The sequence below is a fragment of the Aotus nancymaae genome, unplaced genomic scaffold (assembly GCF_030222135.1).
Source record: "Aotus nancymaae isolate 86718 unplaced genomic scaffold, 86718_ANA_hifiasm-v0.15.2.pri h1tg000011l, whole genome shotgun sequence".
NCBI lineage: Eukaryota > Metazoa > Chordata > Mammalia > Primates > Aotidae > Aotus > Aotus nancymaae.
The window spans coordinates 83,669,332-83,694,821 of NW_026988422.1; the positions used below are offsets into that span (position 1 = coordinate 83,669,332).

Below are 25,490 nucleotides of genomic sequence, written 5' to 3' on the forward strand. Positions count from 1 at the left end.
AGGTTGCAGTGGGCCGAGATTGAGCCATTGCACTCCAGCCTGGGCAACAAGAGTAAAACTCTGTCTCACAATAAATAAATAAACTCCTATATAGGATATAGGAGTTTATTTAACATAAACTAAATAACAATAATCAGATTAAATAACAATAATCTGTTATTAAGTTTATTAGATATAATAAACTCCTATACAGGAGTTTGTAGGATATAAAGAGAAGAAGCAAATGACAAACCTACGTTAGAAAAGGAAATGTTAGGCCGGGAGCGGTGGCTCACACCTGTAATCCCAGCACTTTGGGGGGCCAAGGCGGGCAGATCACTTGAGGTCAGGAGTTCGAGGCCAGCCTGGCCAACATGGTGAAACCCCGACTCTACTAAAAATACAAAAAATTAGTCAGGTGTGGTGGTGCGCACCTGTAGTCCCAGCTACTTGGGAGACTGAGGCAGAGAAATCCCTTGAATCTGGGAGGCAGAGGTTACAGTGAGCTGAGGTCTCGACACTGCACTCCACCCTGGGTGACAAGAGCAAGACTCCGTCTCAAAAAAAAAAAAGAAAAAAAAAATTAGCCAGGCATGAAGGCCGGTGCCTGTGATCGCAGCTACGCGGGAGGCTGAGGTAGGAGAATTGTTTGAACCCGGGAGGTGGAGGTTGCAGTGAGCCGAGATTGTGCCACTGCACTCCAGCCTGACAACAGAGCTGGACTCTGTCTCAAGAAAAAAAAAAAAAAAAGAAAGAAATGGGGAAGAAAAAAAAGGAAAGGAAAGGAAAGGTTAGTGCTGGCCAAGATCACCGCAGGCAGATCCTCAGGCTGTGTGCTGGGACTTTCACTTTCTGTGCTGGCTCCATCACTTCTGCGTGGATTAAAAATAATTATAACTTGTAGTTATTCCTTTCGTTATAAAAATAAAAAGGCATTTTAGCAGGCTCCCTCCCGAAACCCTCTGCGGCGCCCACCGGGCTTGGTTGCTGGGGAAACGTCTGCCGCCCCCTAGGGGACAACGCAGCCTTCCCGGAAGGGCAGCCTGGGTCTCGCATCCCGTGGACTCGTGCGCTGGTGGAGGAGGCAGGCAGCCTGGATCTCCTAGCAGTCACCCTGCCTGTCCGAGGAGTAGCCGGCCGGCTCCAACGGACTCCCCCAGGCTCCGCCTCCCGAAATCAAGACTAGAGAGGTCAGGCCACCCGCCTAGGGTCCCACACTAGGCTGAGGGCTCCTCCCCTGGACCAGGCAGGATCCCCCGCACACCTGCTGCCTGGCCACGCAGGAGGCTGGGCAGGGTACAAGCAGCTCCATTCCTGTTCACTGTCCTTTTACTAGTTTTTTATTTTTATTTTTGAGACAGAGTCTTACTCCTTCACCTAGGCTGGAGTGCAATGGCATGATCTCAGCTCACTGCAACCTCTGCCTCCTGGGTTCAAGCGATTCTCCTGCCTCAGCCTCCTGAGTACCTGGGATTACGGGCACCTGCCACCATGCCCAGCTAATTTTTGTATTTTTAGTAGAGATGGGGTTTCACCAAGTTGGCCAGGCTGGTCTCAAACTCCTGACCTCAGGTGATCCGCCTACCTCGGCCTCCCAAAGTGCTGGGATGACAGGCATGAGCCACCGCGCCCGGCCCCCGGAAGTGCTGGGATGACAGGCGTGAGCCACCGTGCCTGGCCCTTTTACTACTTTAAAAAATTTTTTGAGATGGGGGGCTCACTCGCGACGTTGCCCAGGCTGGAGTGTGGTGGCTATCCACGGGCACGATCTCACTGCCGATCGGCACAGGAGTTTTGACCTCCTCCATTTCCAGCCTGGGCCAGTTCACCCTTATTAAGCAACCTGGGGTCTCCCACTCCTGGGAGATCACTGTGTGGGTGCTGAATGTAGTGTATCGAACAGTCAGCGCAGAGCACTGGAACTCCCGGGCTCAAGTCATCCTCCCCGCTTAGACCCCGAGTAGCTGGGACTACAGGCCTGCGCCACCACATCCGGCTGCTACTTTTTATCGTGGACTACAACAAAGGCCACATACTCATGATCTTTCTCCTTTCTTCCTTTCTTTTTTGCCAGACGGTGTTAAAGTAAATTTCAGACATCATGCCATTTCACCACCATGTACTTCTGTTTGTATCTCTAAGAAATATAGCCATTTTCTTACAGAACTTTGGTACCATTATTGCACCTAACAAGAATAATAATGATTGTTTAAAGTCATCTAATGCTGTGGGTGCAGTGGCTCATGCCTGTCATCCCAGCACTTTGGGAGGCCGAGGTGGGTGGATCACTTGAGGTCAGGAGTTTGAGACCAGCCTGGCCAACATGGTAAAACCCCGTCTCTACTAAAAATACAAAACAATTTAGCTGGGCGTGGTGGCGTGTGCCAGCTACTCAGGAGGCTGAGGCAGGAGAATTCCTCAAACCCAGGATACAGAGGTTGCAGTGAGCCAAGATTGCATCACTGTACTCCAGGCTGGGCGACAGAGCAAGACTCCATGTAAAAAAAAAATACTAAAATAAAAAATAGAAGAGTAAATAAGTCATCTAATACCATTGGCTGTCTGCAGCTGAGGACACCCAGGAGGGCAGTGCCTCCAGGTGCACACCTTCAGGGAGAGAGGGCGCTCGGTGGAAAGGATGGGTGGGGTGATGGGGGCAGGTAGGGGACATCCTCTTTCAGGCCCAGCACAGTATGGGTGCTGAGAGTGTGGACTGACTGGCGGCCTGTGCCAGGTTCTTCAATGCCGTCTCACCCCTTTCTCGTGGGGCCCCTGCCAGCCCGTCCATCCTTCCATCTATCTGTCTTTCTGTCCTTGCCTCCATCGCTCTGTCCCTCCATCCATCCACTCATCATCCATCTGTCCAGCCCTCCTCCATCCATCCGTCTATCCCTCTGTCCATCTGTCCATCCTTCCATCTGTTCACTGACTCATTTTCTCACATACTTATTTACCTGGCCTCCCCAGGGTGCCCGCCTGTGCTGGGTGCAGTGGGTGTGGAGACAAACCCAGCACCACCCTGCCTGCCCGAAGCCCACAGCTGAGTGGGGGAAATGTTTAGACCTGCATAAAGCAGCTGAAACGGTGGGGTGGCACGTTTTCTATTTCTGCCTCGGGGAAGAGGGTCAAGTCAGGGCATGTTTGTTCAGGAGACGAAGGGCAGGTAAAACTGGCTGTGATGACTGAGAGAACATGCTTGTCTCAGATGTCACCTTCTGGGGCCTCCGTGACGCCCCTGCCAGCCTCCCGCTCTCCCCGTTGTTTCTCTCCTTGGCACTTGCTGCCGGTGGGCGTACTCTGTATTTTGGCTGTTCGTCTGTTGGCTGTCTGTCCTCCCTGAACATAAGGTCCACCAGGCGAGGGGCTTTTCCGTTGTTTATTGATGTGTCCTGGTGCCTAAAACTCGGCAGGGAGGGGGTGAATGGGGGGCATGGGCGGGGTGGGCTGCTGTCTTTGGGGTGATGACACGGCTGGGGCCGTGCAGACAAACAGTGGTGAAGGGATCTGAATGTGAATTTAAGAGGCTGACACCCAGGACTGAGGACTCTGGATGTGGGGTGGAGAGAGGTGTCCAGGGCGACTCCTGGGCTTCTGGCTCAGGTGCCGTGGGTGGCTGGCACTTGCTGTGTCGGATGCTCTGCAGGAAACATGGGTCTGAATGGTCCCTGTTCTTTCCATTAGACACCATGCTTCAAGCTCCCTCAGCACCCAAGGTACTGGCTTCTCCAGTGCAGCATCAGCAATGGAACCCAAGTCCCAGCTGTATTCGCCCTGCCCAGAACAGGCTGCTCACCTCCTTCCTTCTAGACTCTATGCTTCTGCTAATGCAGCCTTAGCATTTAGTTGGCCACTACCACAGGGACATGCCCAGACCTTGCCCTGAGTGGTCACAGATACGAGGCAGGTACCCTCTTGATTTTGTGGTTGCAGAAGTGAGGCACAGAGTGGTCAAGGGGCTGGCCCTCGGTCTCAGCCATGAGTGGCAGAGCTGGGCGTAAAACACAGATAGCCAACTCCTAACCGGACGCTAAGCTCCATCCCCTTGAACACCAGGGCTAGCATCGGGACCGGCCTTGGATGGGCCACTTCCTGCCCTTTGCCCTCTGCCGTGGCAGCTGGCACTGCTTACACTGAGTCTCCCACTTGCCTACAAACAACTGGGCTGGCAGGGGGGCTGTCTCTCTGTCAGCTCTCACCCTGCTCAAGGCCAGTCTGCAGGTCCGGCCATCAGAGGGCAGGAAAACAGGTAGACACACAGTCTCCTGGCCCTGCCACCTGCCCTGAGGGTCACCCAGACGGGCTGCCAGGGCCTCATGTGTCAACACCTGCCCCTCCACTATCCTGCTGCCGTTCTAGTCCGCAGGGCACTCACTTGGATTGTGTTGCTCAGCAGCTGTGTGGCCGAGGCACCTGCACGGCCTCCCTGAGCCTCGGTGTCCCCTGTCGGGATCTCACAGGGCTGCAGCACAGGTCGCATGGGGCATGCCCCAGGCTGGCCCTGGTTATCCCAGGGGGTGGGCTGTGTGAGAGCGTGTGGGGGTCACATCCAGCCCTGCTGCCCTCGTGGCCTTGGATGAGCCCCCTTTCTGGGCCTCACTGGCCCCATCTGTGAAATGGGAGCACTCATGCTGTACTGCCTCCCTTCTGGGGTGGTGAGGAGGATCCTAGAGCTTGAGAGTGAGGAGAGCTTGGTGATCTGTAAGGTGGGGTGCATGGGTGAGGAGGTCCCCATTTTTACAGAGCCCAGCGGACGGAAGTAGCCTCTTAGTGGAGAGTCCTCCCCTTCAGGAGGGCCCAGGCAGCCGATTCGGAGGCTGAATCCGCAGCCTCTGTTCCCGGTTCCTGTGGGCATGGGGGCTGGTGGAGGCAGCCCTGGCCTTGGCCTCTGGGCCCGGGGAGACGCATTTCCATGGAGCAGCCAACAGGGGGCTGGGGCAGCGGGAAGGGTGAGAGCAGATGGTGGGTGCTGTTCCTGGGTTCGGGCCCGTCCCCCATACCCCCTCCCTCCCTGCCAACTGGAGCACCTCGAGGACAGGCACTGGCTCTCGTTTGCCTGGGTGTAGCCTCAGGGAAGGAAGTGTTTGTTGAGTGAGTAAGTGAAGCAGCTTTGCAGGTTTCCCGGGCGGGGGTCCTGAGCAAATCCAGGGGAGTCAGGGAAGTCCAGGGGACACAGTGAAGGCCCGAGCTTAGATCTGGAGGGCGGGAGCTGTCAAAGCCCCATCTCCGGACCTCCCCGGGAGGTGTTTGGATGTGGTGGGGCAGTGACCCTGCTCCCTGGGGCCTGCCACCTTCCGTGCTCTCTCCTACGCTTGCCCAACACTTGGGTCCCAAGGGCACTGGGACAAGGGTCCTGGGGCAGAGGGGGAGGGAGTCCAGCTGTGTGACACATGGCCTCAGTAGGATCTGCTTCCAGTCCCCTCCCCCGCCGTAGGTATTTAAGTCTGAGAGGGGCCAGCTGGGAGCTGTTGAGGCCACCCCGGTGGCACCAGAGCCCTCTCAGGCAGGCAGACCCAGGGCCTCCCCACCACACTTCGTTCATGGATTTTGTTGCTGGAGCCATTGGAGGTGACAGGATGGTGGGCCATGCGGGCGCTGCTGTTCCTGGGGTAGCAGGAGGAGCTGAGGCCCAGGAAGGTGCTGGGCAGAGGGGGACGGGGGTGCTTTGAGGAGCTCCCCTGCCCCAAGGATCTGCCAGGACCTGGTGTGGGCCATGGGTACTGTGAGCAGAGAGCAGATTCCTGGGAGACTGAGGCTGGGTGAGGGGTGCTGCAGGGCCTGGGGGCTGCACTGGCCTGGGAGGCTCAGACAGGAGGCTGAGGGCAGGCTGGGGATGGGGCTGTGGTCCAGGCATGAGGGCTGCGCAGGAGTCAGAGTCAGGGGAGGCTGGGAGTCCTTGGTGTGGGGAGGGATGACTGAGTCAAAAGGGAAGAAAGACCCCAGGAGAGGATAGAGAGGGCAGGGAGATGGGGAGGGAGGATGGGGCCTGGGGCCTGCAGCAGGGACTGGAAGGGGCGGGCAGAGGACGGCAAGAGGCCTGGCGAGCCGGCTCCACCTGCCCTGCGGGCTGCGTGCGCCTGGCTGGGCCTCCAGAACCTGCTTCTCAGGTCAAACTCTGCTGGGGAAACCGTTCTCCCTCCCTGGGAAGGGGGCCTGGTGAAAGACTGATCCAGGGAGACAGCCCGGCCCTGGGACCCAGGCTCAGCTCCACCCGACGGCTGTGGGGGCTGTTTTGAGGGGGCACCCCTGGCCTTGCTGGTCTTGTGAAACAGCAATGGGTGGCGTCAGTACTTCTGGGAACAGCATGGGGGCTGGGAGAGCAGCCCGGCTCTGGGCCTGGGAGAAGGCAGGGCCCTGCTTTCTTTTTTTTTTTTTCCGAGATGGAGTCTCGCTCTGTCACCCAGGCTGGAGTGTAGTGGTGTGATCTCAGCTCACTACACCTCCTCCTCCTGGGTTAAAGTGATTCTCCTGCCTCAGCCTCCCGAGTAGCTGGGACTATAGGCATGCGCCACCATGTCTGGCTAATTTTTGTGTTTTTAGTAGAGGCAGGGTTTCACCATGTTGGTCGGTCTGGTCCTGAACCCCTGACCTCAAGTGATCTGCCCGCCTCAGCCTCCCAAAGTGCTGGGATTACAGGCGTGAGCCAGTCAGGCATCATTAGCCCTGCTTGAGCCCCTGCTAGGCGACAGCCTGGGGCCAGCCACTCCTTTCCTCAGGGAAGCGCCTGGACTTGCCTGAGGTCACACAACTGGAAAGGGCTCCTGAGTCTGGCATCTTTCCTGTGGAGCCATGGGGAGGCCTGTGTGAAGGGCTTCTGCGCTATACGTGGCCCTGGGTCACGGGGTGTCAGCCCTGGGCCATGTCCTTGGAGAACTCCTGTTCTGGAGGTGGCGATGGCACACAACGGCAGCCAGGCCATGTGACAAGGGCTCTGCTCGCCATGTTCCAGGCACAGAGGCAGGTCAGAGTTCAGAGGCCAGAGCGGGCTCCACAGAGGAGTGGTGTTGTGGCCGGGCTTTGATGGATGAGAACGAGTCCGGTGAGGTATATGAGGTGTATGGGAGAGTAGAGGAGGGCCATTCTCGGCCGGGCGCGGTGGCTCCCTCCTGTAATTCCAGCACTTTGGGAGGCTAAGGCGAGCGGATCATGAGGTGAAGAGATCGAGACCATCCTGGCTAACACAGTGAAACCCTGTCTCTACTAAAAATACAAAAATTAGCCTGGTGTGGTGGTGTGCACCTGTAGTCCCAGCTACTCGGGAGGCTGAGGCTGAGGCAGGAAAATTGCTTGAATCTGGGAGGCGGAGGTTGCAGTGAGCTGAGATCACGACACTGTACTCCAGCCTGGGCAACACGAGCAAGATTCCACCTCAAAAAAAAAAAAAAAGGATCGTTCTGTCCAAGCCACTTGGTCCCAGTCCCCATGTGCCTCTTGTCTTCCGTTGGCCTTTACCACCACCCCTCAGAGGAGAGAATGGTTCCCCCGGGACATGCCTGTTCCCCCTCTGACTTCCCTGTGGCAGTGCTGGGGCTTGGACGTTGAGGCCTGGCACCTGAGGCCTCTCTGAAAGGTGTGGAGTCCCGGCCCTCTCTGTTCCACAGACACCTGTGGTTCCAGGCAGTCCCGACTCTTCGCAAAGCCCCAGCGTGGGCTTGGGCTTCCCTCCTCAAGGCCTTTGCCCAGGCTGTGCCTCCCCCTCCTTCCACCCACGCAGCCGAAACAGTTACCACCTTGCTCACAGGCAAACCCCCCACGGACTGACGGCTCGAGGGCAAGGTCTGCCTGGCTCGGAGACACGGCCCAACCTGGGTCGGCTCAGACGTTCTCCCAGAACATGACGCCCGTGGGGAGGCCAGGGTGTGTCTCTGGCCCAAGGCAGCGAGGATGAGGCAATTCCGGGCCTGGACTCAGGGAAGGGGAATTTGCTGGCAAAGGGCAGCAGTCGCTTGGAGGCTCAGTTTCCTCATCTGAAAAACGGGGGTCCCCTCAGGATTGATGAGACCTGGTGCAGACCAGAAGGGCCGGACATGGGTCGGCTCTCAGGGGAGCCCAGTCAGCGTGCACCCTGCTTCTTCTTCCCTGCAATGGGCTCGAACTGCTCACCAGCCCCACTCTCCTCACCGTGGGCCTCTGCTTTTCTTCCAGGCGTCTGCGGTGTTGCTGTGGGCTACCCCCTGGACACGGTGAAGGTGCGGCAGGAGCCAGCCCCCTGGCCATCCCAAGGCCCCTGCACCCGTCCATGGCCAGAAGACTTTCTGGAATGCTAAACAGACCCAGCCCTCTCCTGCTCAAACACCTTCAATGGCTCCCCATAGCCCCTGGGACTATGTCAGTCCCACTTTCTCACCCCTGAGCCTCAGGTTCCTCGTCCAATACAAGGCTCCCTGTCCCTGCTGTGCCCACAGTCCAGCGTGGCTGGGACAATCAAGAGGGTGGCTCTTCCCCTTCCCCAGGAGCTGCTGACCTTGCCCTAGGCCTGGAGCCGCCCGTGCCTGAAGGCCACTTCTCCCACAGGTCAGAATCCAGACGGAGCCGAAGTACACAGGCATCTGGCACTGTATCCGGGATACGTATCACCGAGAGCGCGTAGGTCTGGGGCCAGGGGACGGCAGGGAGGCAGGGAGGGGATGGATGCTGGGCCTGCCTCCACTGCCCAGCAGCCAATGCCGGGCTTCCCTCCGGGTCTCAGCTTTCTCACCTTCCTCATGGGAATAGTTCTGCCAATCTCATGGGTTCCTCCGAGGACTGGAGCCGGGGTATCTGGCAGCTAGACGGGCCTCAGAAGGAGGTTCCCACCTCCAGTAGAGGGTCTAGAGGTAGCATTCAGGCCTTTGAAGGTCAGAGGAGGGACCCACCACTGCATATCTGTCTCTTCCAGGCCAGGCACCCCTTGAAGGCAGTGTTGGGTGGAGGCTTCAGGGTCTGGCTCAGAGGCTCGTCCAGAGGCAGGACTTGGGGCTCGGTGCAGGCCAGGTACTAGCTCGTGAAAGCGGCAGTGGCAGAGCATGCTGTTAATACTTCATTGTCAGGCCAGGCGCAGTGGCTCACGCCTGTAATCCCAGCACTTTGGGAGGCCGAGGTGGGCGGATCACCTGTGGTCAGGAGTTCGAGACCAGACTTGCCAACATGGAGAAACTCTGTCTCTACTAAAAATATAAAGATTAGTTGGCGGAGGCTAGGCACCTGTAACCACAGCTGCTTGGGAAGCTGAGGCAGGAGAATTGCTTGAACCCAGGAAGCGGAGGTTGCGGTGAGCTGAGATCGCACCACTGCACTCCAGCCTGGGCTAAAGAGCAAGACTCTGTCTCCAAAAAAATAAAAGTTAGTCGTCACCAAGCAGTTGCCCTGGGTTGGGCCTGGTCCTCTGGTTCTTCAGGTCCCACCTCGTGACCTCCATCTTACAGCAGAGGAAACTGAGGCCCTGAGGCCATGAATGACCTTCCCAATGTCCTAAAGCAGGGCTGAGTGTGGGCTCCCTCAGGGGGCTCCTCCTCCTGGCAGGGCCCTGGCCTGACCCTGACCCTGTCTGCTAGGTGTGGGGCTTCTACCGGGGCCTCTCGCTGCCCGTGTGCACAGTGTCCCTGGTCTCGTCTGTGTCTTTTGGCACCTACCGCCACTGCCTGGCACACATCTGCCGGCTCCGGTACGGCAGCCCCGACGCCAAGCCCGCCAAGGCCGACATCACGCTCTCGGGATGTGCCTCTGGCCTCGTCCGCGTGAGTAGGGGCAGCCGGGGTGGGAAGGCCCAAGGGAGACTGGGGGTCTGAGAGGTTATCCACCCTGGCAGGTGGGGAAACAGAGGCTCGATGAGGGCAGACACTGGAGGCCACACATGGAGCCCGGGGCTGTGGGAGAGGGGCTGGCATCCCGCCCAGGCTGCACACAGATGAAGGGTCATTGCTGTCCTGCCCAGCACGGCCCCCTGGGGAAGGAGGCTGTGACCGAAGGGACTCTCCCTGTCACGATCAGAAGGTCACCTAGAAGCCACCATGAGGAGCTGAACAGGCAGGTCCCGAGCTCATGGCTCCGGGCACGGAGATGCCTGAACACAATTGACTGTTGCTGAATTCAGGCATTCCTCATCCCCAACTGTGCGTGGAGCATCCGCAGTGCCTGCCTGCCCTCAGGGAGCCCTCACTCTAGCGGGGGAGACCGACTTCCACACGTGGTGATGTCACGGAGCCAGCTGGAACAGCCCAGCGGCTGAAGGCCTGGCCCAGGGCTCCAGACCGCCAGGCCCAGCTCTCAGCTCTGACTCTTGTGAGCTGAGCAACCTTGGGCAAGCAAGGGAGACTCTCGGAGCTTCTGTCTCTTCATCTGTAAGAGGCATGATGAGAATTCAGTGAGATAATGAGGGTAAAGCCCCCAGCACACGTATGTGGAGTCCGACATTAATGAGTTCCCACAGTGGCAGCCAGTATGTTCAGTGACCATTATTGTTTTTATTGAGACAGAGTCTCCCTACGTCACCCAGGCTGGAGTGCAGTGGCAGTGGCGTGATCTCAGCACATGGAAACCTCCACCTCCCGGGTTCACGTGATTCACCTGCCTCAGCTTCCTGAGTAGCTGGGACTACAGGCGCACGCCACCATACCTGGCTAATTTTTGTATTTTTAGGGGAGATGTGGTTTTACCATATTGGCCAGGCTGGTCTTGAACTCCTGACCTCGTGATTTGCCTGCTTCCACCCAAAGTGCTGGGGTTACAGGAGTGAGCTGCTGTGCCCAGCCAATATTTTATTTTATTGTTGATATGTTATTAAATATGTTCTTTTTTTTTTTTGAGACGGAGTCTCGCTCTGTCACCAGGCTGGAGTGCAATGGTGCCTTCTTAGCTCACTGCAACCTCCGCCTCCCAGGTTTAAGCGATTCTCCTGCCTCAGCCTCCCGAATAGCTGGGACTACAGGTGCCTGCCACCACGCCTGGGTAATTTTTAGTAGAGACAGGGTTTCACCATGTTGGTCAGCCTGGTCTCAAACTCTTGACCTGGTGATTTGCTGCCCCGGTCTCCTAAAGTGCTGGGATTACAGACGTGAGCCACTGTGCCCGGCCATTAACTACGTTCTTGAAACTGGGTCACGGACATTTTCTTACCACCTCCTGGGAGAAGCCGGGCAGGCTGGCCTGGTAGGAGAGATGTGGTTGCTGAATGAAGCATGGGCTTTGGCCTTGGGTGGGCAGAGCTGGCTTCGGACCCTGTGGCTCCCCAGCCCTGGGCCAGCCTGCAGGGTCTCGGGGCCCCAGCTCCTGAGGTCACTGCGGGCAACATGAGGCCGGTGGGAGGCCAGGTCCAGGCTGCGGGCAGAGCCACAGGTGCCGTCTGACCCCTGCCTCCTCCTCCGCTCCAGGTGTTCCTGACATCGCCCACTGAGGTGGCCAAAGTCCGCCTGCAGACGCAGACACAGACGCAGCAGCGGCGCCTCTCGGCCTCGGGGCCCTCAGCTGTGCCCCCTGTGTGTCCTGCGCCCCCTGCCTGCCCAGAGCCCAAGTACCGCGGGCCGCTGCACTGCCTGGCCACCGTGGCCCGTGAGGAGGGGCTGCGCGGCCTCTACAAGGGCAGCTCGGCCCTGCTTTTGCGGGACGGCCACTCCTTTGCCACCTACTTCCTCTCCTACGCCGTCCTCTGCGAGTGCCTCAGCCCCGCTGGCCACAGCCACCCAGGTGAGCAGGGGCTGGGATCTGGCAGGGCGGGGAGCCCGGCGGGATGAGGAGGCCGAGTTGAGGTCGTGGTGTCCACCAGTACCCGAGTGGGGGCTTGAACCCAGCCTGCTGCCTCCCAGGGTGGGCTCCTCAGTTCCCCCCAACACCAAGAGTCAGGACAGACTCGCTGTGTCACAGTGTGTGGCTGGGGACAAGTCCCGTTCCCCTCTCCTAAGCCACTTGCAAATGAGGATGGGCCAGTAGAGGGAGTCCAGGGCGCACTGTGGCTGGGCCTCTGCCCTGGGCACCCCATCAGGCTCCCAGTCAAGGCACTGCGGTCCCTCTGCAGATGTCTTGGGTGTGCTGGTGGCCGGGGGCTGTGCGGGGGTCCTGGCCTGGGCTGTGGCCACCCCCATGGATGTGATCAAGTCGAGACTGCAGGCCGATGGGCAGGGCCAGCGGCGTTACCGGGGCCTCCTGCACTGTGTGGTGACCAGCGTGCGCGAGGAGGGGCCCCGCGTCCTCTTCAAGGGGCTGCTGATCAACTGTGGCCGTGCCTTCCCCGTCAACATGGTGGTCTTTGTCGCCTATGAAGCGGTGCTGAGGCTCACCCGGGGTCTGCTCACATAGCTGGTCCCCATGCCCAGAGGCCCACCTGCTGGCAGCTGCCGGAGGTCATAGTGGCTGGAGGACGCAAGAGGGCACTTGGCTGGGGTCAGGACCCCACAAGGCCATTGCCCAGGACAACAGGGAGCCTCCCTCTAGCGCGTTGGCCGAGGCCTGAGCTTGGCCTGCCCAGCTACTGACCTCAGGTCGAGGGGCCCCCCGGCCATCAGCCCAGGCTTGGCCTGCGGTGGCAGGAGCCAGGGAGGAGTGGGCCCCTTTGATAAGGGCGTGTGTCTCATGGAGTCAGCTGTTCATTCCAGCTTCCCCATTGTCCCCGTCTCCCATATCTTTAGAGCACCCCTCCAGGGAGTCAGGTGCGTGCTCAGCCACCCTCTGCCCTGTTCCCAGACCCTCGCCCCCACTGCTGTTCCTGTGTCTTCATGAACCATCCCTTGCAGGCAGGGGCTCCCCACAGGCTGGGGGCCTCAGGGTGGGGAGCAGAAGCTGGGCTGGCACCACGCTGAGGGCTCCAGGCCCAGATCCTTCCCCGCAGCAGGCTACTCCAGGAGGGCGCTGCTGGGGCTGCCACGCCTACCTGGCAGGGGCCTGGGGTGGCCATCCTCACCTGGTTAGGGAATTTGGGGTGAGGTTCCTCAGGAGCCCTCACTCTGACTGTGGATGCTGCACCTGCCACTTAAAGACCCCGAAGACTGCTGGGAACTGTTGTCAATAAAATATTTCTGAGGATGTTCAGGGCTGTGGCTCCATGGCTGTGACTGACCGTTCCCTGCGCCCAGCAGCTTTGCACTCCGTGAGGCCTGCCTGCCTGTCCTGGGAGGTGTGGGGCCGTGGCCCTGCCCACTCCCTTCCTGTTGGACGAGCCCTCCACACCTGAGCTGCCAGTGCTCCCACTGTGCCGATGGGCACACTGAGAACCCACGTGGCACTTGGGTGGGCTCCACCCTCTTGGCCTTCTGGGCGGTGGGGCCTGGCCTCTGGTGCCGAGTCCTGCCTCACCGGGCTGTCCAGCAGGGCGCTTGCTCTCCTCACCACCCCAGTCCAATCCTACCCACTTTCAGAGTGGAACCTGGTTCCAGCCAGGCCCTCTCACCTGCCCTGCCTGTAAACCACCCCTCCGGAGGGGCTGTCCGTAGGAGGGCACCTTGCCCAGCTCACTTACAGATGCCGGCCAAGTAGACAGCTCCGAAAGGGAGAGGGCCTTGCCTGCACTCACACATCAGTGAGGGGTGGGCGGACTCGAGCTTCTGAGGCTCCAGCACCCCACTCCTGGCACCACGTGGCTTCCAATGATGGGGGCTATCAGGGGTTAGGGCTGGCAGGGACAGAGGCCACCTGCATTGACTATATTCACTCATGGACACTGACCTTGACTGTGTCTGACCACTGCACTGCTCCTAGGCATCTCCTGCTCTGCTCCCTGGGAGCCCTGGTTGGGTGTGTGGTCATTCACCTGCCTCTCCCTCGCCACAAGAACTTTCGAGCTGTGCAAGGACTCCATTCAGCTCCAGGGCTGGTGCACAGTGGGTGCTCAGGGGGTGTGGGACAAATGAGTGAGTGAATGAATGAGTGAATGAATGAAGTCCTGCAGTAGATTCCTGGAAGTGTGTCCAGCTTAGGAGTTAGAGGCTGAGATGCTCTGGCCAAATGCTGGGAAAGGGCAGCCGCTAACAGGTTTCCACTGTTCATCGAACACTGACCTCGGGACCATTTTTCTTGAGAAGACCCCACCTGGTCAGCCTTGGCAGGAGGGTTCCTGGCAGCACTCCTGGCTCGGCTCTGGCGGTGGCTGCACTCTGGGAGGTGGGGGCCTTTGGCTCTCCCTGAGCCTGTGTCACTGAGCAGCTGGCTCTGCCTGTCACTGGGGAGGGGGTTTGCAGGAAGGGCCCCTGTCCTCATTGTCTCTACAATCTCTATGGTAATGACCAGAGAGTCCTGGGCCTTAAGGCCCAGCCAGCGTGACCCTGGGGAGGGCACATCTGTGGGTGCTGAAGGCGGGCGCTGGGGACCAGAGGCAGGCCTGTTGCTCACCGAGCGCTGTCCCAGAGCAGCGAGCTGTTCTGCAGCTGCCACCTGTGCCCAGCCACCCTCCGCTCTGGACCCTGCTTCCCCACCCAGTGCCGTTCTGTGTGCTCTTCAGGCACTGTCTCCTTTCAGGCAGCCTCCGCTGGTCTCCCCTCCAGGCTTGCGGCCACAGGGCAGCAAAGCTAAGCTGGGCCGGCATATCTGTCTGACAAGTGGACGTTACCAGCTGGAGCAGGAGTGCTCCTCTGGCAGAGCGTATGGCACATGGTGCTGGCACCCGGCCTCACGCCTCATCCCCAAACACCCACGGGGCCACTGCAACCTGTCCATTGTGATCCAGACGCACCCATGTCCTTCAGGGAACATTTCTCTCACAAACCACCAGTTTTTAGCAAAATGGGGGAGGTGTGGGCGACGTGCGGCTCTCCTGTGCCCTGACCAGCAGTGGCCTTGGGCACTGAGTATTGGACCCAGGGCACCCCTCCTAAGACCCTAAACAGGAGGCATCACTGCTTTTTACAGGGGAGGAGATGGAGGTCCTGGGAGGTTAAGTCACCTGGCCAGAGTCACACACAGCTGGTGAGGGGAGAAGCCCGTCTGTGTTGGCTCACTCCTCTCTGGGTCCAGGGCCCCACCTGGGCTCTGCCCATAGATGCTCTGACTAGGTGGACAATGACAGCAGCAGCTGTCATTGACTTCACTTGTCACCCCTCATTGCACCTGCATCAAAGGTGCAGCAGAGCTACAAGAAGTCATATTAGTTGCCCAGGGCAACAGGCTACTAAGCTACGTGGCCTCTGTGGGTGGCTCCTCCTCACTGGCCACAGCCAGCCAGGTAGGTGAGCAGGGGCTGGGCCTGGGAGGGAGGATGGGGGCCCAGCCCAGCAGGAGTCGAAGCCGGGAGAGGAGGCCTGGGTGAGGTCATGCTGCACACAGGTACCTGAGTGGGACTCGAACCCAGGCCTCTAGCCTGCCAGGGTGGGAACCTTAGTTCCCTCATTTGTAAAACAGTCCCTCTGTATGTGTGTGGAGACAGAAGCACCAAGACTCAGGACAGACTCACTGTGTCAGTCACCCTATGGGCTTGGACAAGTCATGTTCCTTTTTCCTAAGCCTCAGTTTCCCCACTTGCAAAATGAGGACGGGCCAGTAGAATGAGCCCAGAGCTCCCTTGCAGCTCGGCCTCTGCCGTGGGCCTCACGTGAACAGGGCCCGGCCTGGCTCCTAGCCTGTGCTCCCTGTCACTCCACAGCACCACCAAGCAGCCCACACTGGCCCCCTCCTCTGAAAAGTGAGGACAACCTCTGCTTGTGTTCTCCATCAGCTGCCAGAAAGGTGAAATGCGGTTGAGAGGGAGCCTGCACTGGGATGCTGCTAAGAGTTCTCCCAGCACAAGTCCATTCCCGGGAGCCTGTGACACAGCACTGTGGGGTTCCCGGGACTGAGCGTTTTCATCCCCAAATCTTGACTCCAGCAGACTAAAAGCCATCCATGGAGGGGTTAAGGGAAGGGGCCTCTGCTCCCTCCCCAGACCTCCCAGACAGAGCACAGCAAGAGTGGGAGCCAAGGAAGTTTATTCACTCTAGCAGGTGACAGGAGGGCAGAGTGTTCTAGAGGAGACCCAGACACATCAACCAAGGGCTTCCCTGAGATTTGGCTTCGCTCTTCCAGGCCTGCACACGGCGCGCGATGAAATGCGGACTGCCCAGACACCCGTGATGGCCTCGAGGGTTGCTGCCGTGACTTTCTCCCTAGCTACGTCCACCCGTCCAGGGACACAGCCAGGGCACTGCTCTGTGCTGACTGCCACTGCAGCCAAAGGTCAAAATGAAGCATCTGCAGAGGCTAGGAGTCCTCGGCATCGGACATGGTCAGGGGAAAAGCCACCCTGACTCTGCAGGACAGCCAGTCTAGGGTCATCTGGCAGGAAAGCACTGGTCTGCCAAAGAAAGCGAGCATGACTGCTGGAGTGGAATACATGAATGGTCTGGAGCTCAGTAAACTGGCAAGTTTCACCCCGAGTCTCAGTTTAATCAAAACTGCCCAACTCTTCATTGTTAAAAGCAGCTTTAAAGCTGGGTGATTTCTTAGTCAAATGTATAGTAATGCTTTTTCTTATCAATTTCTTTTGTTGGGGGCATGGGCTGAAATACATCTTGTGCTCAATAAACCTCCCTACGTCAATATTTCAAAGCACTTTCTAGGTTACAATAATGACATTTCAATTCCATATATGCATACACAGAATATATATTTTTAAATAGAGTGGGTTTTAAGAGTATACTTGGAAGCCTCGGAGTCCCCCACAGACTGGAACAGGGTGACCCATGGACTTCTAGCCGAAGGCTCCCCTCCTTGGGGCTGCTCTGGGGAGACACTCACAGCTGGACTTCTCTATCTGACCCTGCAATGTTAGCCTGCACCAATTGCCCACAATGCTTTGCCCATACAAGACAGAAATAATGGAACTCACAGGAAGAAACAGTATTGATAACATACAGGCTTACAGAGACCAGGCCCAGTAATTACCATGAGACAGAAGCCTAGGGGTGGCGGTGCTTTGATTGGGCTGGGATTATTGAGAAATCACTTCTCTGCATAAGCATATGTAAAACGAGTGCTACTGAAAGTCGAAGGACAGCTTCCGGGGAGTCATGAACTCTTTCACGATCTCGTCTGTGACCTCCTTGCGCCGGGCCTGGTGCTCTGCGATCAAGGGCTGGAGAACCTCTATGAGTGTCTTCTTGAGCTCACCGGTGAGCATGGCTCCGCTGCTGTAATCCTGCCCGGAGGGAGACAGCCATGGTGAGAGATGGCTCCACATGCCCTGAGTGGCTCCTTCCTGCCTCAGCACACACCACCCACGCAGAGCCTGGCACGTGGGTGGCACTCAGAAGTGAGATCTGTTGTTACCACAACAATACCCTATGCCTTCAGCTACACTTTTCCTAAGACGGCTAGAAACCTGGCTCTGACGGTAGCCATGACTTGGTCTCTCACACTGGAAGGGCCAATGGGGAGTGACTTTCTCCCTAGCTACGTCCACCCGTCCAGGGACACAGCCAGGGCACCCTACCTCCAGTGACACTAGGGTCTGTTCCCCCAAGCACTAAATGACAACAGTTCCTGGAAGCCTTATGGCTTCTGTAAAATCTTGCTATTTTTTTCTCTTTTTCTGATTGTAGTGCATGCTGATTAAACAAATTTAATAAAGTACCCAAATCATAAAGCAGCAGCAAAGTAAACAAAAAATCACCTACAAATTTCAATGCCCAAAGGTAGGGCGCGCTTTGGTGAATTCTCTTTACTTTTCTTTCCCCGTGTTTCATTTAAACATAGTTAACCTCTCCCTGAGTTTTGCATTTGGTATCCTTTTTTCACCGTCATAGGCATATTTTCCTGTGTCACTAAAACTTTTTTTTTTAAGAAATGAGGATCTTGCTATGTTGCCCAGGCTGCATTTGAACTCCTCAGCTCAAGGGATTCTCCTGTCTCAGCTTCCCAAGTAGCAGGGACTGCAGATGTGTGCCACCATGCCCTGCATATGAACACTCTTTTAAATAGTTCATGCCTGCATAATAATCCACCCTGTAACAATTCTAACTTAACATTTCCTCTGTTTTATCAAGTCTGTGTAGAACTTTTTGCTATGATCATTTTCAACATCATGTGTGGAAAACTTTTTCTTTTTTTCTTTTTTAGATGGAGTCTCATTCTGTCACCTAGGCTGGAGTGCAGTGGCACAATCTCGGCTCACTGCAACCTCCACCTCCTGAGTTCCAGTGATTCTCCTGCCTCAGTTTCCAGGGTAGCTGGGACTACAGACATGTACCACCATGCCCAGCTAATACTGTATTTTTTGGTAGAGACGGGATCTCATCATGTTGGCGAGGCTGGTCTTGAACTCCTGTCCTCAGGTGATCCGCCTGCCTCAGCCTCCCAAAGTGCTGGGATTACAGGTGTGAGCCACTGCACCTGGCCAACTTTTTCTTATTCAGGATTATTTCCTTGGAAAAAATGCAAGAATAGGAAAACCTGAGGCAAAGCTCTGAACATTTTTGGGCTCTCTGTACCCAGTATCAAACTGCTCGCTGAGGCTGTGCTGATAAACACACTGCTCACATGAGTGGGCTTGGAGCATCTGCTTCACAATCGTTAAAAACAGTCAACGGCAACACAAGAGCCCCTACCAATTCTGTACTGAACTGTCTCAGCTTTGATCATGTTAACTGATACTTCTCTGATGACTAGTAAGGCAAGACTGTTTTGTGTGGCTACTAAACGAATGGTAATTATATCTGCTCTTTCATGATTTGTTCATTAGGTTTCTGAGTACATTGCTTAAAAAACGTGAGGGCGACTCTACTGTTTTCACTGTTTCAGTTGAGCACCTCCGACCAACCCTTCACGCCCGGCTGCTGGAGGCTTCCAGACCCCATGGGCAGGAGCGGGTGGCTAGAGGCGGGCCGTGGGTCCTGGGGGCCCCTGCTCACCTTCCTGATCTGCTCGAGCTTGTCGTCGTCCTCGAGGAAGAAGGTCAGGTACATAAAAGACACGTCCACATCACAGTTGCCCCCAAACTGCCTGTGCTCCTCGATGGTGTCTCTTCCTCCAGAAAATGCATGCTTATTGACCTGCACCAGAAGAGGACACAGAAACACTCGTCAGTCCTGCTCGTCCTGTGCCTGGACACTGGCTAGAAGCCCAAGTGCAGAAGTCAAAGGTGTGAGTGCTGTCAGATTCTGGACCAGAGAAAGGCCAGGCGCACTGCTGGCGGGGGGCTCACTGCTGTTCTTCCTGTGAAGGCTGGGTAGGAGCTGCCGTGGGGCTCACTGCAGGAGAGGTGGGGGCAGATGAACTTTGAACCCCCCTGTCCTCAGAGACACAGGAGAATAGAAATGGCAAAGCTGAACTGAAACCTGGAGGAGACAAGTTCCTCAGGTGACAAGCTTCAGAAAAAGCATGGGTAAGGCCAGACATGGTGGCTTGTGCCTGTAATCTCAGCATTTTGGGAGGCTGAGGGAGGGGGAGGATCGATTGAGACCAGGAGGTCAAGACCAACCTGGATGACACAGTGAGCCCCCATCTCTGCAAAAAAAATTAACGAATTAGCTGGTGTGGTGGCATCCACCTGTAGTCCTAGCTACTCAGGAGGCTGAGGTGGAAGGATCGCTTGAACTCAGGAGTTTGAGGTTACAGCGGACTGTGATTGCACCACTGCACTCCAGCCTGGGCAACAGAGCAAGTCTTTGTTTTTAAAAAATAAAAATTAAAAAAATAAATAAATAAAAGAAAAAGGATGAGTAAGTCATCCTCCAAGTAAGGGAGATGGCAGGAAGGGCAGCCTGCTCTTCGGGATAGGTAGTATCCCGCAGTGTTAATGGGGACAGGAAAGCAGCACCCAGTCCCCGTGGAAAGCAGAACAAGAAGGCAGTAAGGGAAGGCAAACCCACGAGAAGCGAGCAGGTAGAGGGGCCTGCAGACAGGTCTCCATTTACAAACAGGCAACGCTGTAAGAGCTGAAACACTCAGAAACACAATGACTTCTAGGAATTGTTGAACATAATCACAGAGTAATTAGGGCTAATAAAAGCCACAAAAAATAGGCAAAACTCCTTCAACATTCTTTCAATGATCACCTGAGAAACCACCAATGCACAAATGTCACCCTATTTTTTTTTTTTAAAGATAGGATCTCTAATCTGTTGCACAGGCTGGAGTGCAGTGGTGCTATCATAGCTCACTGTAGCCTTGACCTCCTGGTCTCAGGTTACCTTTCTGCCTCAGTCTTCTGAGTACCTGAAACTACAGGCGCGTACCACCAGCCTGGCTAATTTTTTTGTATTTTTTTGTAGAGACCGGGTTTTGCCACGTAGCCCAGTCTGGTCTTGAACTCCTGGGCTCAAGTGATCTGCCTGCCTTGGCCTCCCAAAGTGCTGGGATTACAGGTGTGAGTCACTGTGCCCGGTCCCTTAACTTTTTTTTTTTTTTTAAGACGGAGTCTTGTTCTGTCTCCCAGGCTGGAGTACACTGATGTGATCTTGCCTCACTGCAGCCTCCACCTCCCGGGTTCAAGTGATTCTCCTGCCCCAGCCTCCCAAGTAGCTTGGATTACAGGCATGAGCCACCATCCCTGGCTAACTGTATATTTTTAGTAGAGACAGGGTTTCACCATGTTGGCCAGACTGGTCTCGAACTCTGACCTCAGGTGATCTGCCTGCCTTGTCCTCCCAAAGTGCTGGGATTACAAGTGTGAGTCACCATGCCCAGCCTTAACTATTTTTTTTGAGACTGGGTCTCGCTCTGTTGCCCAGGCTGGAGTGCAGTGGCATGATCTCAGCTCACTGCAACCTCTACCTCCTGGTTTAAGCAATTCTCTGCCTCAGTCTCCTAAGTAGCTGGGATTATAGGCACCCGTTACCACGCCCGGCTAATTTTTTTGTATTTTTAGTACAGACGGGGTTTCAACATCTTGGCCAGGCTGGTCTTGAACTCCTGACCTGGTGATCCACCCGCCTCGGCCTCCCAAAGTGCTGGGATTACAGGTGTGAGCCACTGTGCCCAGCCACTTTTTTTAAACGGGAAAAAGGGTGGGCAGAGTCAATAAATTCTAAGTTGATATGTTTAGTAAGTATCCTTAAACGAATTCCAGAGCAGCTTCCTAACTAGATAACTTGGGATTGTGCAGAAGAAAAAGATGAGTGTTGAGGCAAAGGCGCCGGTCTCCATCTTGGCGGGGCACTGCCCAGAGGCTGGGGAGGGAAAGCAGCAGTCACGTGAGAGGCTCGGGCAAGGCCCAGGCAAGTGGCTGGCACTGTGTGGCTGGCTGGTGAGCAGGCCTGTGGGGCTGAAATAAAAAAGCTAATGAATGGACGTTTCCCTTCCCTTTCCTTAAAAAAAAAAAAAAAAAAAAAAAAAAGACGTTATAGAACCAAAAACTATGGAATATACCGATAAACAGGAAGAAGTAAAAAACACTTAGTATTGGTGTCTCCTAGCATCGAAGTGCCTGATGGAGTCACTGGCTGTGTGGTGGCCACAGGCCTCCCTGCTGGGCCCTGGGGACGAAGCTAAAGCATCAGAAAGGAAGTCTGAGAACACAGCCTCCAGGCTCCAGGGGCAGTCTGAAGAGGGTATTGAAAGGCCAGTTCCCAGCCCCTTCTCTGAGAGGAGAACAAGGAAACTGGTGTCTGCCACACGGTTTTCAGCACTCATCGCCACCTGCACACTCCCCTCCTCCCCAGGCAAAGCGCCTCGTCCCATGGTGGGTACGCAGCAGATGTGCCATCCATGGAGGTTGTTAGGGTTGTGACACCTATTTTATCCCCAACAACCCAATGACCTCTGACCTCTGTAGTGCCTTCTCCATCTTACAGGTGAAGGAAACCAGGCCCAGAGTGTCAGGAACCTACCATAAGTGACAGGGATTGGCAGGACCAGGCTGGCTTCTGGGACACCAGGCTTCTGGGTGGAGCTGGAGAACTGAGTGGCTGGCTCAGTTCTGCCTCCCTAACATGACCAGTCCTCAGTGATGCAGGAAGCAGCCCACCAGGCCTGACTTACAGGAAGCCAACAGGAAAATGAGGGGAGAGCAGTCTTGGGGATGGGTATAGAGCACTGCTGTCAGCAACTAAGATGATGGAAGTGGGTGACCAGTGTGACTCCATGTGACAGGAAATGATGCCAAGTGGACACGGCCGGCTAAGGTGGTAGTTGGGATATAGTTAGATCACACAGGCTGACTGACTATATGCAGGTGGCAGGTACTCACTCAGCAAAGCCACCTCAGTCATCAGCACTGTGCTACTATTTTTATTTTTTTAATTTTAGAGATGGGGCCTCACTGTGCTACCCAGGCTGGGGTGCAGTGGCTATTCACAGGCACAACAGTAGCTCACTGCAGCCTGGAATCCCTGGGCTCAAGCCATTATCCTGAGTAGCTGGGACTACAGGCACTACCCTGGCTGAACCTGTTATTTTTAGGAGGAGGCTGGAGTATATATGCCCTCTTCTGTAGTGTAGAGATTCTGATTTTGGAGCTGAAGTCAGGCACGGGGACTTAGAGTGAGGGCTTGGCCGGACCCTGTTTTGCCCCACAAGTCACCTGCAGGCCTGTTGACCGTCCGTAGGCCTCTGTGTTTCCTGACCTCATGCTAACTGCTCATCTCTAGGGCTCTGTGGTCCCTAAGTGAATGATAAATGCCCCAGATTTATAAACAACTTTTTCTTTTCTTTTGAGCTAGAGTCTTGCTGTGTCACCAGGCTAGAGTGCAGTGGTGTGATCTCGGTTCACTGCAACCTCTGCCTCCCGGGTTCAAGCAATTCTCCTGTCTCAGCCTCCTGAGTAGCTGGAACTACAGGCGCCAGCCACCACACCTGGCTAATTTTTGTATTTTTAATAGAGACAGGGTTTCACCATGTTGGCCAGGCTGGTCTTGAACTCCTGATCTCAGATGATCTGCCTTCCTTGGCTTCCCAAAGTGTGGGGATTACAGGCATGAGCCACCACACCTGGCTATAAGCAACTTTTGCTTTTTTAAAGATGGGGTTTCACCATGTTGGCCAGGCTGGTCTTGAACTCCTGACCTTGTGATCCACCCGCCTCGGCCTCCCAAAGTGCTGGGATTACAGGTGTGAGCCACCGCATCCAGCCCCACAGACAACTTTTTCAAAATAACTCTCAAGCAAAATAAAACAGTTGACTTTTCCACTGGCACTTTTCTCCCCTCTCTGCACCCTGTGCTCTGGAAGTTCTGGCCAGAAGTGAAAGGGAAAGAAAAGGCCCGATGATATCAGCTTCCAACTCAGTGGACAGAGTTGGTGGAGGCCATGTCTTAGAAAGTTTTGATATGAAAGTCTTCCCCATTGTCAACCAGAACCTGCTTGGGACTTTCCAGAAGGGTCAGGGGCAGTGACTCAGAGGGCACGTGACATGTCTCACATACAGTTCCCAGCATTCCCACTGCAATCTTCTAGCCTGCAAACACACACTTGGTTCCAAAGAAAATGTCAACTGCTTTGTATAACAGTGAGGCAATTATATATACACTGGCAGTTGAGGAACCAGGCAACAGAACTGGGACCCTGCAAAATAAGGAAGCCCAGAGTAACTTCTCCTTTTAGTTTCTCTAGTGATCTGTCAAATGTTTGCTGAGTGCCTGCTGTGTGCATCCCTCCTGGGGCCAGCAGGATTGTCCCGTGGAAGGACATTTCTCAATTCTGTGTCTCGGTGGCAACACTCTCTGGGACAAAACCAGCTCCTAACCCCCGCTTGGTAATGGGTGCTCACAGCCAGGAGAGCAGTGCTGCTGATTCCCAGTGGGGGAAACTTGGTCAAGTGGCTGAGCTTCTCTAAGCCTCATCATCTCATCTTTAAAGAGAACAGCACCACCGTCTCCCAGTGAGAATGAAACGTGAGAAAACATAAATAAGGTACCTGGCCTAGCCCCTGAAACATAGCTGATGATCAGAAATATACACAAATCTTTTCACTGTTTAATAACATCCACACTAACTATAACTTTAAGGAAATTGCCATGACTTTGCTTCCAGAACAGTATTGGTAAAAAAGCAGAAAAGGAAAAAAAGAAAAAAAATTAAAAATGTTACCCTAAATTAAAGGACACAAGACAAATTCACCTGCTTCGTCTGGGAAGGACAAGCTGTCTTGAGTTCTGCAGGGAGCACAGCTGGCAGTCCTGGAGTTCGGCATGGCTAAGGTGGCTGAGGCTCAAAGCACTGTGTGGTGGTGTGTGTTTGCATGTGCCCCCAGGGTGTGTTTCTGCTCCCACTGGCTGCCCTCTGCTCACCTTGGTTTTGATCTGCTTGGCTGTGTCGGTGAGGAAGATGGAGGAGTTGGGGTCGCTGGCACTCATTTTGGTCTGGGCGCCCTGCAGGGCAGGGAAGAAGGTCGAGTGCAGCAGGGCTGGTTTAGGATAGCCGATCTTAGGGGCGACGTCCCTTGTCATTCTAAAGTAAGGATCCTGTAGGGAGAGTAAAGACCCTGATGAGGGTGGCTGGAACCCATGCCAGCTTTCAGCCGTGAGCAGTCCCCGTGAGCATCTGCACAGAAGGCTCTCATGCTTCCAACTAAAGAAACTCACTCCCTCGTAGCTTTCTTTCGTATCTTTCGTTTCCTTCGTATCTTTCTTTCCTTTTTTTTTTTTAAATTTTACTTTAAGTTCTGGGATACATATGTAGAACATGCAGGTTTATTACCTAGGTATACCTGTGCCATGGTGTTTTGCTGCATCCATCAACCCATCATCTAGGTTTTAAGCCCGTACGATTAGGTATTTGTCCTAATGCTGTCCCTCCCCTTGCCCCCGACCCCCTGACTTTCTTTCCCTTTTATATTTTTTGAGACAGAGTCTTGCTCTCTCACCCAGGCTCTCGCTGCAACCTGTCTCCTTGGTTCAAGCGAGGTTAGTAGCTGGGATTACAGATGTGCACTACCACGACCAGTTAATTTTTGTATTTTTAGTAGAGACGGGGTTTCGCCATGTTGGCCAGGCTGGTCTTGACCTCCCGGCCTCAAGTGATCCGCCTGCCTTGGCCTCCCAAAGTGCTGGGATTACAGGCATGAGACACTCCGCCCGGCTGCCCTTCATATCTTTCAACACCTCCTTTCTCTGCTGAAGAGTTTAAGAGGAACCTGTTGCCAACGCCCCATACTTAGAGAGCCTTGGTTCTGCCTGCTAACCTGGTCAATGGCACATGGGATAAGGCACTGGATATCTGTCCTGTCTCCGAAGATCTGTGGGAATGAGTTGCTGAAGGAGGGAGCGGCCTGGATGGCAGGAAAACTGATCTTCCCTGAAAGTGAGCAAAAATATTTTTACACCTGAGATGAGTTCCTGTTCTGCTTAGTTAAAAAGAGATGAACAAAAACAGGTTTTCTCCCCATTATAAAATAATCATTAAAGAAAATCTAAAAAATACGGAAAAGTAGAAAGAAGAACAAACTGTATAGTTGGATGGTGTCTCGTTTCATCCATTTTCTTTATGCATTTTTGTTGTGATCACACTGTATCTGGTTTTTCCTTGCCTTTTTCACTGTAATGACTATCCATGTAGTTACGAAGTGTATTCTATCCTGTCAATGTATCATATAATTTAACCATTCTCTAACCATTGGGCATTCAGGTTGTTGCATCTTTAATTATCGTAAGTTATGGTGAATGTATTTTGGTGTTTAAAACAGTCGTTTGTGTTTTGGATGTGGC

The 25,490-nt window shown here is 55.0% G+C and overlaps 2 protein-coding genes across 3 annotated transcripts in view; one reads left to right on the forward strand and one right to left on the reverse strand.

The window, feature by feature from the left end:
- Nucleotides 1-5,440: 5,440 nt before the first annotated feature.
- On the forward strand, nt 5,441-12,971 carry SLC25A47 (solute carrier family 25 member 47). Its single transcript, XM_012471244.2, has 6 exons — nt 5,441-5,544; nt 8,122-8,165; nt 8,491-8,562; nt 9,510-9,692; nt 11,325-11,637; nt 11,966-12,971. The coding sequence occupies exons 1-6, from the start codon at nt 5,517-5,519 to the stop codon at nt 12,244-12,246; spliced, it is 921 nt and encodes a 306-aa protein (XP_012326667.1). The 5' UTR covers nt 5,441-5,516; the 3' UTR covers nt 12,247-12,971.
- A 2,851-nt stretch (nt 12,972-15,822) lies between these two features.
- The window catches only part of WARS1 (tryptophanyl-tRNA synthetase 1), a 39,429-nt gene continuing 29,761 nt past the window's right edge, over nt 15,823-25,490 (reverse strand). For both annotated transcript variants that reach the window (XM_012471243.3, XM_012471242.3), the window contains exons 8-11: nt 24,968-25,080; nt 24,075-24,248; nt 18,759-18,899; nt 15,823-17,047 (exon numbers count right to left, since the gene is read on the reverse strand). In XM_012471243.3, the coding sequence (XP_012326666.1) occupies nt 16,886-17,047; nt 18,759-18,899; nt 24,075-24,248; nt 24,968-25,080 (590 nt within the window). In that variant the 3' untranslated portion in view covers nt 15,823-16,885. The remainder of the gene's footprint in view (nt 17,048-18,758; nt 18,900-24,074; nt 24,249-24,967; nt 25,081-25,490) is intronic.

Coding starts and splice junctions, on each gene's coding strand:
- SLC25A47 (XM_012471244.2), top strand. CDS start 5,517: ATGGATTTTGTTGCTGGAGCCATTGGAG. Junction 8,166..8,490: donor ACCCCCTGGACACGGTGAAG/GTGCGGCAGGAG, acceptor CTTCTCCCACAG/GTCAGAATCCAGACGGAGCC. Junction 8,563..9,509: donor ATACGTATCACCGAGAGCGC/GTAGGTCTGGGG, acceptor CCTGTCTGCTAG/GTGTGGGGCTTCTACCGGGG.